Raw genomic sequence first — 12,511 nt, forward strand, 5'->3', positions numbered from 1 at the left:
GGCGTCAGAGAAAAAAAAAGATTTTCTATATTCACCTGTATCCAGCACTGTTTTCTCTGGCTTTGCAGTCTCCTGCTTCTGACCCCCGATCATTATACTCTGATTATTCACTGCACTGAGGACCTGGAAACCGGAGCATTGTGATGACAGCACCGCAAGGACAGTATTGCTGTGGACAGGTGATTAGCCAGCAACCTGTGTGTATAGTGACATCCAGGAGGTCATTGGAGTTCCCAATGAACTCTGATGAACTCGTGAAGTTACCATGGTGATACCTGCTGTAGCACAGGTGTCATCAGAGTTCATTTGGAACTCCAAGGACCTTCTAGACGTCACTGCACACACTGCTGGATAATCACCTGTCACCAGCGGTGATGTCCCTGCAATGCTCTGGCTCCCAGGTCCTCAGTGCAGTGAATAATCAATGAATATAATGAGCCGGGGTCAGAAGCAGGAGATAGCAGAGCCGAAGACAGCATCACTGGATACAGGTAAATATAGAAAATCTTTTTATTTCAAAGACCCGTGTTTTCTCCGGTATGTGTCACATTGATGTCACACGTATGCAAACACAGATATCACACGAGTGACACACATCACAGACCCACAAGGAACAAGAAAACTATACATAAAAAAAACCTTTATTTTTTTTTCTTTCGCACCCCATTGTCGTTAGAAGGGTACAGTACTTGGTTTTATATCGTTTGAGGCAACAGTTTCCTGAACAAACAGAGCAAGAAAAAAATACACAGTAAATGCACACCAGGAGTGTAAAAATAGATCACAACTATTGTCACCATGGGAGCAGATACGGAAATGTTCTGTAAAAGGAAAGTAGTGAGGAGTCTGCATTCTCTCATGCTGGGACGTAGCACGCACACATACAGTCTCACCGGTGGAAATCGCCCAAACCTTCCCGTGAGCGTACAGTACTTGGCCGCTCGCCTCTGGAATGTCGATGACATAACCGGACATGTAAGATATTCACCTGCACGCAGTCACTGACTAAAGCTTTTTTTTTGTTTTTCTTTTTATAGACAGACACACCACCTATGTCTGGAGAATGAGAATGTGGCCACATAACCACTGAGCATAGAACAGAAATATATATATATATATCATTTTTTTTCTGTTATTTTTAATAGAATTTCCAATTGCAGTAGTCCTAGCTATGTTGTGCCGGTTGGACGCCGGGACTCATTTGTAGGTGACTGTCCACTGTTTGACACAAGCGTCATGGGACACGGTGACCAAGGTGTGCTCGTCCAGCCAGGCCAGGCCGCTGACGTGGTGAAGCCGATGGGTATCTGAAATCAAAGAGATGTCAATTAGAGAGGCCACGTCCATGTCCTTTGCACAATCATTCTGTGCCGATAGTCCCTTTAAACAAAGTACAGTGGAACCTCGGATTACGAGTAACCCAGTTACGAGTATTTCACTATACGGGCAAAGCTTGCTGTAAATTTGTAACTCAGTTTACGAGCAAATACTCACCGCACACACTTCCGGTTCCCTACTTTCCCCGCGCTCTGACCCGCTCTTGCAGTCCGCACAAACACGCACATATGCTCACCTTATCTTCCGTTCTATCGTTGGCCTCCTTGTTCTTGTAGTTCGCCGGTACAGGATGTGTATCGGGTAACCATTGCGATGGAGGAACTTCCGTTGTCAGACGCTTCTCAAAGGCAGCGTGCGCTGGCCAATCAGAGGCAAGCGGCTCATGCCTTTGAAGTCAGCGCTCTGGCAGCGGAAGCTCCTCCATACACATCCTGTACCGGCGAACTACAAGAACTGGGATGCCGGCGATGGAACGGAAGGTAAGCATAATGTGTGTGTGTGTGTGTGTGTGTGTGATATATATAGTGGCACAATAGGGAACCAGGAAGGGACATTCAACAAGTTGTGGAACGAATTGTCTGAGCTTGCATTATTTCCTATGGGAAATTTTGCTTTGCTAGACGAGTAACTTGGTTTACAAGCGCACTGCCAAAACGGATTGTTCTTGTAAACCAAGGTTCCACTGTACATGCGCTCGGTGCATCAAGGCGTCGCCAAACAATTAAGTGCACCTTCTCACCCATCTCCCCCCACTCTTTGGTTGACAGCTCTGGCTTCATAGAGCCAGAGATGGGTGGAGATAGAAAGGAAGGTGCACATGAATGTTTGGCCGTGTCATGATGCACCAAGCACCTGTCAGAACTGACTGTTTAGAGTCCCGAGAGCCGTAACTTTTTTATTTTCCCGTCAATCTTGCCATATGAGGGCTTTTTTTTTGCGGGACAAGTTGTACTTTTAAATGAAACCATAAGTTTTACCATATGGTGTACTGGAAAAGCGCAAAAATAATTCCAAAAGCGGAAAAATTGCAAAAAAACCTGATGGCACAATAGTTTTTGGGATGTTTTATTCATGGTGTTCACTATATGGTAAAACTGAAGTGTGGGTATGATGCCTGAGGTCGGTGCGAGTTTGTAGACACCAAACATGTATAGGTTTACTTGTATCTAAGGGGTTAAAAAAAATTCACAAGTTTGTCCAATAAAAGTGGCGCACGTTTTGCGCCATTTTCCAAAACACGTAGCGTTATTTTTTGGGATCTATGGCTCAGTGATTTCTTATTTTTTGCGTCTCGAACTGTCGTTTCTAATGGTACCATTTTAGCGCAGATGCTACGTTTTGATCGCCTGTTATTGCATTTTGCGTAAAACTTGCGGCGACCAAAAAACGTAATTTTGGCGTTTGGAATTTTTTTGCCACTACGCCGTTTACCAATCAGATTAATTGATTTTATATTTGATAGATCGGGCATTTCTGAACGCGGCGATACCAAATATGTGTATATTTATTTATTTTTTAACCCTTTAAATTTTCAATGGGGGAAAGGGGGGTGATTTGAACTTTTAGGTTTTCTGGTTTTTTTAATTTTTTAAAACTTTTTTTCACTTTTTTTATTTTACTAGTTCCCCTAGGGGGCTATAGCGATCAGCAATCCGATCGCTCTTATCTATCTGCTGATCACAGCTATACAGCTGTAAACAGCAGATTCAGTCACTTTCTTTTTCTCTCTGCTCGCGGCCGAGGGAAAACGAAAGTGAAACTTCATAGCTGCAGGCCTCATCACATGACCATGTGCTACGATGGCAACCACTGATAGTCACGTGATCACGCACGGGACTTCCGGTGGGGGCGGCGGTAAGTAAAAAACATGGCCGCGCGCATTTAGATCTTGCTGCCAGACTTTGGCAGCAAGATTTAAGGGGTTAATGGTCGCGGGTGGAAGCGATTCCACCCGCGGCTAGCAAGCTCACATGTCAGCTGTTGAAAACAGCAGATGTGTGCCGACCGCTGCCGCCTGCCCGTGGCAGGGGGCGGGGCTTAACGGGACACGCTCCATGACTGATGTATCCGTACATGGTCGTGAAGGGGTTGAAAAAGATAATCTCTGTCAGTAGGATCAACCCTCCTGAGCCGTATATATGGGCTGAAGAACAGCATACCTTAATATCTGCAATCCAATGTCTTATGTCAGAAAAATCTACATATATCTTATATGTAAATGAGCTGTTCCAGGCTATGGGCCGGCCACTGATCTGCATGAGAATCCTCCAGAGATGAATTGAAACAGGGAGTACTACCAGTACTAGTATTGATGGGCGAGCACTAAAACGCTCAAATGTTTGTTACTCAATTCAAGCTGGTCAGACGCTCTGATGAGCTCAACACGATGCGGACAAAATATCAGAGCACCCCCGATACTCGGCTGAGTCCCGCGACTACCCGAGCAATTCTGATGCTTAATCGAGTAACTAGTAGTGCCGAACACCCATCACTAGTATCCAGCCCAGAAGAGTAGAACTGAACTGGTCTTCTTATAAACATGTCAGTAGCTGCAGCTGTCACAGCTCTGCTGTAGTGTAACAATGCTGCAGGGGAGATGAAGCGGAGCGGCACCTGCACATGGGGGAGTGATAATCACACACAGCTCTGCAGGGAGATCAGACCTAACACTGGTAACATCCCTTTATATTAAAACTAAGCCCCAGAGGCAGATTAGGGAAATTAGTGCCCGGCCCATAGCCTGGAACAGCTCATTTACAGAAGAAAAGTGTGGATTTGTCTGTAATAAAGACACCAGATCGCAGATGTCAAGGCATCATTTTATTCAGCTTCCTATGACCTATATGCCCACATAGACTGATTAGGACGGTTGGTCCTATTGACTGTTTTTATTTCCCGCCATACAGGAGCTGCAGACATTGATTACACAGCATAATGGATTACATGCAAGCAAAAGAGGAATGTAGCATCAAACCCTACTGTGGAGAACCGCTCACCACCGGGAAAGGAAGGACGCAAAAAGCGATGGCGGGAAATCTGGTCCCGCTAACAAGCTCAACTGTAACCTCTTCCAAACAGGGTGATTTTTTTTTGGTTTCCGATTTTCGTCCTCTTCTTAAGGCTATGTGTGCACAGTGCGTTTTTCTGGTGCGGTTTTGGGCTCAAAACTGCATGACTTTGCTGGAAAAACGCAGAGATCGAAAATGCAGCAAAACAGCCAAAAACGCACCAAAACACGGTAAAAACGCATGCGTTTTTACCAGTGCATTTTTGCGCGTTTTTTAGCAACCAAAAACGCAGCGTCAAAAAAAAAAACAAAAAAAAAACGCAGCTTGCGCACATAGCCTAAGGGTAATTTTTTTTCTACTATTTTTCCATAATAAATCCATAAGGACTTTTTTTTAACTCCGGTTACCATATAACCTACAAAACAAAAAAATAAAAAAATATGGCGGCGGGGGAGCAAAATCTAAGTGCTCAATTTTTTTTCACTCTCTAAATGACATCTAGTGTGCAGTAGAAAAAAAAAATAAGTTTGGAAACTCCTATGAATACGTCAATACCAAATACCAATAATGACATACAATTTTATAGTTCAGAACTTATATACACACATACATATGAGAGATATAGCTATATAAATAAAATTTACACACACACACACACACACACACACACACACACACACACACACACACACACACACACACCTTGGATAACGCAAAGTTAAGTTTTCCCCTCAAACCATTGTCTGACGTTCCCCGAGTCAAATGAGGAGTCTGTGCAAAATTTCGTGATTGTAAATGCGACGGTGCAGATTCCTTTAGCGGACACATATACATACATACATACATACATACATACATACATACATACATACACACACCTTACTTTACCAATCAGAGGCAGGAGCCGCTTGCCTCTGATTGGTCAGCACGCTGCCTTTAAGTAGTGGCTGACAGCGGAAGTTCCTCCCTCGTCACGATGGTATATACTATAAAAGCATGGAATGGGGTGGGGGGGGTGAACATCCAACCATCCAATACTTTTCAGATTGTGAGATGCACTTTTCCCTCCCCAAAATTTGGGAGGAAAATGAGGGGCGAGTCTTAAAATCCGAATGTAGCTTACGGGAGGTGGAGAATGGGCGCTGTGCTGGCTGCAGTGGGGGCTGTGCTCGCGGTTGTGTGAAGCAGAGCAGTACGGCGGGTGTCCCAGATGCTTGGCTTCAAATAAGGGCGCAAAGAGTTGGCACGTGTGCAGATGGAGCTCTCGGCTCGCGGTCTTTGAAGCCCGCACCGCCAACAGAGCATCTGGGACACCTGCCGCACCACTCTGCTCCACACAGCCCGACTGCTGCCAGCATAGACCCCACCGCAGCATCGCCCTACTCCAGCACTGTCCTGTCTCCTGTGACCACCGCTGCCGCCCCCCTCTCCGGTAAGACACCACAAGAGTATAAGATGGACCCTATTACCTTTTTTTTTTTTCTTTAAGCTTTTTTATCTCTAAATTTGGGTTTGTCTTACAATCTGGTGCATATTATAAAAAACTTATAAAAATACAGTACATGTAAAATTTAAGACTTTACTTTTTTTTCTTAATTTTTAGTCCCCATAAGGATCCTACACAGCACTACCATAATGATGAGCACATTCGGTAAAAGTCACCAGTTTTGGTAAAATCATTGACAAATGTAATGTGTTTTGGGGACATCACAGCTCTTTCTAAAATAAAACAAAACACAAAAATGACAAACACAACCACAGACACATACTCTCTTTTGTATATCCTGGTGGCCAATATGTCATTCATGTGTTCTTTGGAAACGACGTTTGGTTAGATGAGCAACAACAAAGTAACCGGCAGAGGACATTCACCAAATCCTATTATTTCCCGGCCGCTTACCTGGCATTTTGATACGGGCATCGGCATCACTTACGGTCCATACAAAAACCATCATATCCATGCCCCCGGTGGCAAAGTGTTCATTGTCAGGTGACCAGGCCACGCACACGACTTTTGCATGGTGTCCATAAAACCGGTCCTTCTCCTGGTGATTAAAACAAGGGAGAATCACTACCGAGAGCTACAAAATCTACCATTATGATGCCAAGCAACAATCAGATCAAAGAGGAATGACAATTGCAGGAGCGAAACCATTACGGTAGAGGTATATAAACTGGTATTACAGGTCTGTAAACTTTTACTGGTATAGAATGGATAAGATTTGCACCTTTGTATAATCCATTTACATGGGGAGGGGGTGGTGGGGGGGAGTAGTAGTGTAACAACAGCTGGATTGCTGCAGGTAGGTAAATAATCTAGAAGACATTTCTTGTAGCATCTTGCCAGCATTGTAGATACCAGGCAAATTATCAGCCACAACAACCAGCCAAAGGAGCCGAATAAGAATGACGTTCCCCGTGGCCAACTGCTTACCGCATATCCATCAGCAACAGTGAAGACGGTCACCCCCCTGTTGACGTCAGTGGCAGCGAGAAAGGCCCCATCATTGGAATAGGCGAGGCTGGTGACAGCGGCCTTCACCAGCAGAGACTTCCCTTCATCCTTCAGAGCGCCTCCTTGAATGGAATATAGATGGATGTTGCCGTCCTGTCTCGGAAGAGAACAGATTAAATGAGCTGGGTGCAGATAATGCTTGGATGTGCAGGTCCACCAAAGCAAGTTTTCCATTTCATTGTAGCCCATAAATGGGGATCGTAAGTGGGAACCTCAACTTTGTGGTACCTGAAGACCTTTAAAATAGGGATATTCCACAAAACTACACGAAATAAATACCGTATCTGTCAGTTTATAAGACGCACTGGATTATAAGACCCAGCCCAAGTTTAGAGAGCAAAGAAAAATGGGAGGTGTGGGGGGGGGGGGTTGGGTCAGTCTTACAATCCAGTGGTGTCTTACCGGGTGGGGGGTGGAGCGATGGTAGAACGGGGGTCACAGGAAGCAGGGGCAGTGGTGTTGTAGGTCGATGCTGCAGGCGGTGCGGCCGGCAGGTGTACCTGATGCTTCGGCATCTGCCAGTCAGTGGTGCGGGCGTCAAATAAATGGCACTCAATTGGCGCGTGCACAGTTTGGGCTACTGGCCGAGATCTCATCCGCACACATCCGGACGTCATTTTCCTTAAGTCCGCTGCTGGGAGATTAATGTCTGGAGGCAGCGCATGTGCAGACGAGCTCTTGAGCCGAGAGCTATATCTGTGCACACGCCGACTCCAGGAGCCTTTATTTGAAGCCCACACCACCAACTTCAGGATGCCCCTGCCTCACCGCACACAGCACCCCGCAGGCCCCAGTACAGTCCCTACCTCCCGAAAGATGCATTTGAATAAGACACACCCCTCATTTTCTTCCTAATTTTTTGTGAGTCTTATAATCCGAAAAATAAGGTAAATAAATAAATTTAAAATGGTACTATGCTTTCTCCACCAGTCCCATAGACAAGGAAAAGTTTTTGAACCGGCACACCTCCAGCTTCATTCTAGACAGGATTACAGAGCCCCTTTCTTAAGGGATGAAGGGTTAAGGGTGCTTTACATGCTGCGACATCGCTAGCAATCTCCTTAGCGATGTGACATGCAAGATCGCAGATAAGATTTGCAGAGATCGCACATAGGTCATTTTTGTAGCGCCGGTCATATGTGCGATCTCAGCAAATCGTATGTGCGATCTGGCGTGTTACATCGCTAACGAGATCGCTAGCAATGTCGTAGCGTATAAAGCACCCTTAAGGCTATGTGCCCATGGGACTCTGTACCCGCAGATATATCCGCAGGTTTCCCGCAGCTGATCCCCGGAATCCGCAGCTATGCATTGCTGCGGGACTCCAGCAAAATATCTGCGGTAAACCTGCGGGCATTCGTGCGACTTACCTGCGGAAGTCCCGGCCTCTAACTCTATAGTGGAGAGGTGGGATTTCCGCAGGTAATTCCGCAGGAATAATTGACATGCAGTTACGTGCGGCTGCGGGACATCCACAGCATATACTGCAGCATGGACACAGCACTCCCCATGTCCCATAGGATAACATGTCTGTGCTTGCTAAAATTTGCGGATTAATCTAAGAAAATCCAGATAAATCCGCAGGTTTTCCGTGGCAAATTCTGCGGTTACAGAGTCCCGTGGGCACAGTCTTAATCCCAAACAAGCGAGAGATGCCTTCAGTGATGTGGAAGGTCTGAGACATAATCCTCATACAAGTTCCATCCTTCTATGAAGGCTAAGCCAAGAGCCCCATCTAGTGGACGGATGGCAGAAGTAGTTAGTTGCTCGCATTGTCCTATATGAAGACCTGCTACGAGCGCCCTCGTTATTGAGTAATTACCCAACCATAACACAATTTTTTTTTATTTTTCCAGCTGGATCTTTAGTGAAGATTGTTAAAGTATGTAAAGACTGTCCTGCCCCTGGTATGGAGGCAATGGCTGATTCAGCAGCAGAACTCTACAAAACTAAACAGATCTGGATAATGCCGAAGTCTGACATCTGAGTATGGGCGGGCCGGGGGTCTCTTAACCTGAACTTGACAGTGTCCTGTATTTATGAGGCTGTGGAGTTCGGATTTGGAAACCTGCGGCAGATGTGTGAGCACGGTGGTGTGAATGTGATAAAAGACCAGATATTGGCGATGGTGCACAGCTACCGGTATGTATGTGGGGGACATATCTGCACCCTTCACCTCCTGGTGCTGAAGTGTGCAGTGCCTCTTCACACCCAAATGCCCCCCACACTTCGGACAAAGTACATACCGCCCCGCCAACTGCGACATCTCCGGAGCCTGGGTGAATGGCGACAGCTTCCGGTTCGTAGTCCAGAGAATCAAGGACAAACACCTTCTTCTTGTCCTTTAGCAGCACAATCTGTGGAAGGATAAAAGATAAGATGTAATGTCCAGCACAGGAAAGCGTGGCCATATTGTACAGACCAGAAGTGTGCCCTCTTCTAAAAGTGTTAGTCAGGGAGAGCAGAATTCAGGGACGGCAGCTACAAAGCGTGCGGATACTTTAGGCCGGGGGGGGGGGGGTCACACTGGTCACAGAGGATTCTAATGCGAGGGCATCAATGCAAGATACCAATGATACTTGGCTCAAACTCCACTGTGTGCGTGAAGAGAGTGTCATCTACTCTGCTCAGATGCCTTCACACGTGAGAATCTGGGCACCAGGGTGGAGAAGATGGAGACGTTCATTTCTCCATTGTCTGTGTACGTCATACAGCACTTGGATGACAGCGGAGTGCAGTCTGGTGTTTCACATGCACCTATAGACTTGTATGGGTGCGTGCCGTCTGGGATGCGCTGACAATCACAGCATGCAGCAATTGATTTCTCATGCCAAATAGGCTTAAGAGGAAATAAAAATTGCAGATCTGCTGTGCTGTAAAGCATAAAACACTGGGGTGAGCGCTATGTGATAAAACATCAGCTGGTGAGAGCGCATTAAGGGTATGTGTGCACGCTGCACCTTTTGGCAGACTGGACAACTGTAAACACTGCGTTTGACAAAAAAAAAAAAAAATGCATCCAAAACGCATGCATTTTGAATGCATTTTTGACAGTGTGGTCTCACTCGGCTCTGCTACATCCCCATAGAGCATGGCTGGCTGTGAGACAGAGCCACGCGATCAGGATGAACATCACTGTCATCGCGCGGCTGTGCGCGCACGCGCCACGGCGGCCTGATTTCCCTTCACCGGTGACCACAAATCCCCTGAGTGACTGAAGTGAGCCACACTATCAGCAGTGCCGTTCCTCAGGTTACCTGCGGCCAGTTGGAGTCCTTCACCTGAGATTGCAAATCACCTGAGTGAGGGTACTGGTGATCGCGCAGCTCACTTCAGTCCCTCGGGCGACTTGCAGTCACAGTTGGAGGATCCAGCTATGGCCGCAGGTAACCTGAGTGACTTCACTGCTGACAGTGCGACTCACTTCAGTTGCTGCGTGGAGCTGACAGAGTGGTCGTGGTCTGTGGCCGCTCGCTATCAGCTTCTGATGTAGCAGAGCTGAAAGCATCTTGGAAACTCGTGTGGATTACGTCGGACCTGGAGAGGTATTTGGGGATCTGAATAAAGTGGTGAAAGAGGGTTTTTTTATGTCTTATTCCAAATAAACACATACACCCAGAAAAAATGCTTTATTTTCTTTCCCTTAAAGATTAAACATGGGGGATGGGGGGTCTCAGACGCCTGCCATGATTAACCTAGGACTTCGTGGCGGCTATGGGTTACCATTAACTCCTTATTACCCCGATTACCCTGGTGCAGTAGTTATTCGGGATGAGCCGGGTAGAGTCCCGGGACTGTATCATGTAATGGATGCGACAATTCTGGGCGGCTGCTGGCTGATATTTTTAGGCTGGGGGGCTCCACATAACGTGGGGCTCCCCATCCCGAGAATACCAGCCTTGGCTGGTATCAAAATTGGGGGAGTGGGACCGAACACAGTTTTTTTTTTAAATTAATTTATTTTACTGCACACTATAGACCCGCCCACCGCCAGCTGTGATTGGTTGTAGTGAGACAGCTGTCACTCAGCGGGGGGCTCGTCTGACTGCAACCAATCATAGGCGCCGGTGGGCCGGGGAAGCAGTGAATACGAGATGGATTAATGAGCGGCCGACATTTTCAAAAGCAGGAGAAGCCGCCAGAGCTTTGACAGCCGTGCAGCGTCGCACCGGTGACCGGTCAGACCGCCATTTTGGTTGCGTTTTGACACACCTCATTCATTTCAACGGGTGGAAAATGCAACCAAAACGCACAGAAGAAGCGACATGCTGCTTTTTTAAAAGCATCGATTTTGTCAAATATTTGGCATCCAAAATGCTGCGTTTAAAAAAGCACCGTGCGCACGGAATTTGCTGACTTCAGACACTGCTGGGGAAGCACAACGCATGCATTTTGACAATGACACGCTGCAGTTTTAAACACAGCCAAAACGCAGGAAAAAAAGCAACGTGCGCACATGGCCTAACATTGCAACTCTACTGAGCACAAGGAGGAAAAGATCACTCCTAATGGGGGCAGATTCGGTTTGCATTGCGTCTCCATGCTGCTTCTGACCCGCCCTACCCTATATACTCAATAGGTGCCTATTTTTGTACTTTGCTCCATTTAATATTTAACTAGTAAGTTAGAAAACGTAAAGATTAGGGTGTAAAGCCGCACAGAATCTGCAGAGCCGACTCCATGGGTGGCAAATCCACAACATCATGTTGGCTGCACATTGTCAAAGCCTTAGAGAAAACCTTGTGAGTGCTCAATTACATAAAAAAAGAAAAAACAAAATGTATTATTATTATGTTAGAAAATGTAACTTCAGGATGTATTAGATGCAGCAGATACTCGGCCAGACATTGCTCTTGCGTCACATACCTGGCCGATGCACACCGTGACCGCATACCCTACATCACCTGCAGCAATGCTTTTCGGTTGGACATCCAACTTAATGGAAGGACTAGATAGAAGGGAAAAACAAATTAATACAAGTGAAAAATATAACTTCTCTAGCCTGTTTTAGTCCAAAGCTGTATTCACAATAATGTATGCTTCAGAGCTGAACTCTCCCTTGCAATGCTTAGTGGATCATTGAATGCACAAATCCAGCTCAAATGTCGTGCGTCTTTATACTAGGTATTTAATGTCGCTAAAAGAAAAAAAATCTGTACATATAAAACTAAAAAAGCTGCCCATACAGATGTCTGTCTCTTTCCAGAAACCGCACCTTAACGGTCTACAGGTTGTGTGTGGTATTGCACCTCAACCTCATTCATATCAAGGTATTGGAGAAAGTATAGTGCATGGACCGGTACAGGTACTTTTCTGGAAGACATCAACCATGAAGGAGCAGCATGTGCGATTACAGTCATCTGATTGGTCATGGTCCTGATTGATGTCTGTAAGTGAGCGGCTGCAGGGAGAATACAATTACATTTCTCCCTGCAGCTGGGTTCCCAAATAGCCATATATTATAGGCTTTAAAATGGCTTTCCTACAGATAGAGTTGAGCGGATCGGCTATAATCCGGGTCCGACGGATCCGGATCGGGTTTCTGCCGAAGTCCGCATCCGATCCGGAATCCGCGGCGTGGGATCCGGGAGAGCGAGCGAGCAAAAAAAAAAAATAAATAAAAAAAGGATCCGTATCGTGCACCCCGGAT

General features: G+C 46.2%; 1 protein-coding gene across 1 annotated transcript in view; it reads right to left on the reverse strand.

The window, feature by feature from the left end:
- Nucleotides 1–623: 623 nt before the first annotated feature.
- Nucleotides 624–12,511, reverse strand: part of WDR1 (WD repeat domain 1) — a 73,655-nt gene continuing 61,767 nt past the window's right edge. Inside the window, exons 11-15 of the mRNA XM_075346891.1 lie at nt 11,728–11,809; nt 9,108–9,218; nt 6,781–6,954; nt 6,247–6,391; nt 624–1,307 (exon numbers count right to left, since the gene is read on the reverse strand). Coding sequence (XP_075203006.1) covers nt 1,198–1,307; nt 6,247–6,391; nt 6,781–6,954; nt 9,108–9,218; nt 11,728–11,809 — 622 coding nt within the window. The 3' untranslated portion in view covers nt 624–1,197. The remainder of the gene's footprint in view (nt 1,308–6,246; nt 6,392–6,780; nt 6,955–9,107; nt 9,219–11,727; nt 11,810–12,511) is intronic.

The sequence above is a fragment of the Anomaloglossus baeobatrachus genome, chromosome 1, assembly GCF_048569485.1.
Source record: "Anomaloglossus baeobatrachus isolate aAnoBae1 chromosome 1, aAnoBae1.hap1, whole genome shotgun sequence".
NCBI lineage: Eukaryota > Metazoa > Chordata > Amphibia > Anura > Aromobatidae > Anomaloglossus > Anomaloglossus baeobatrachus.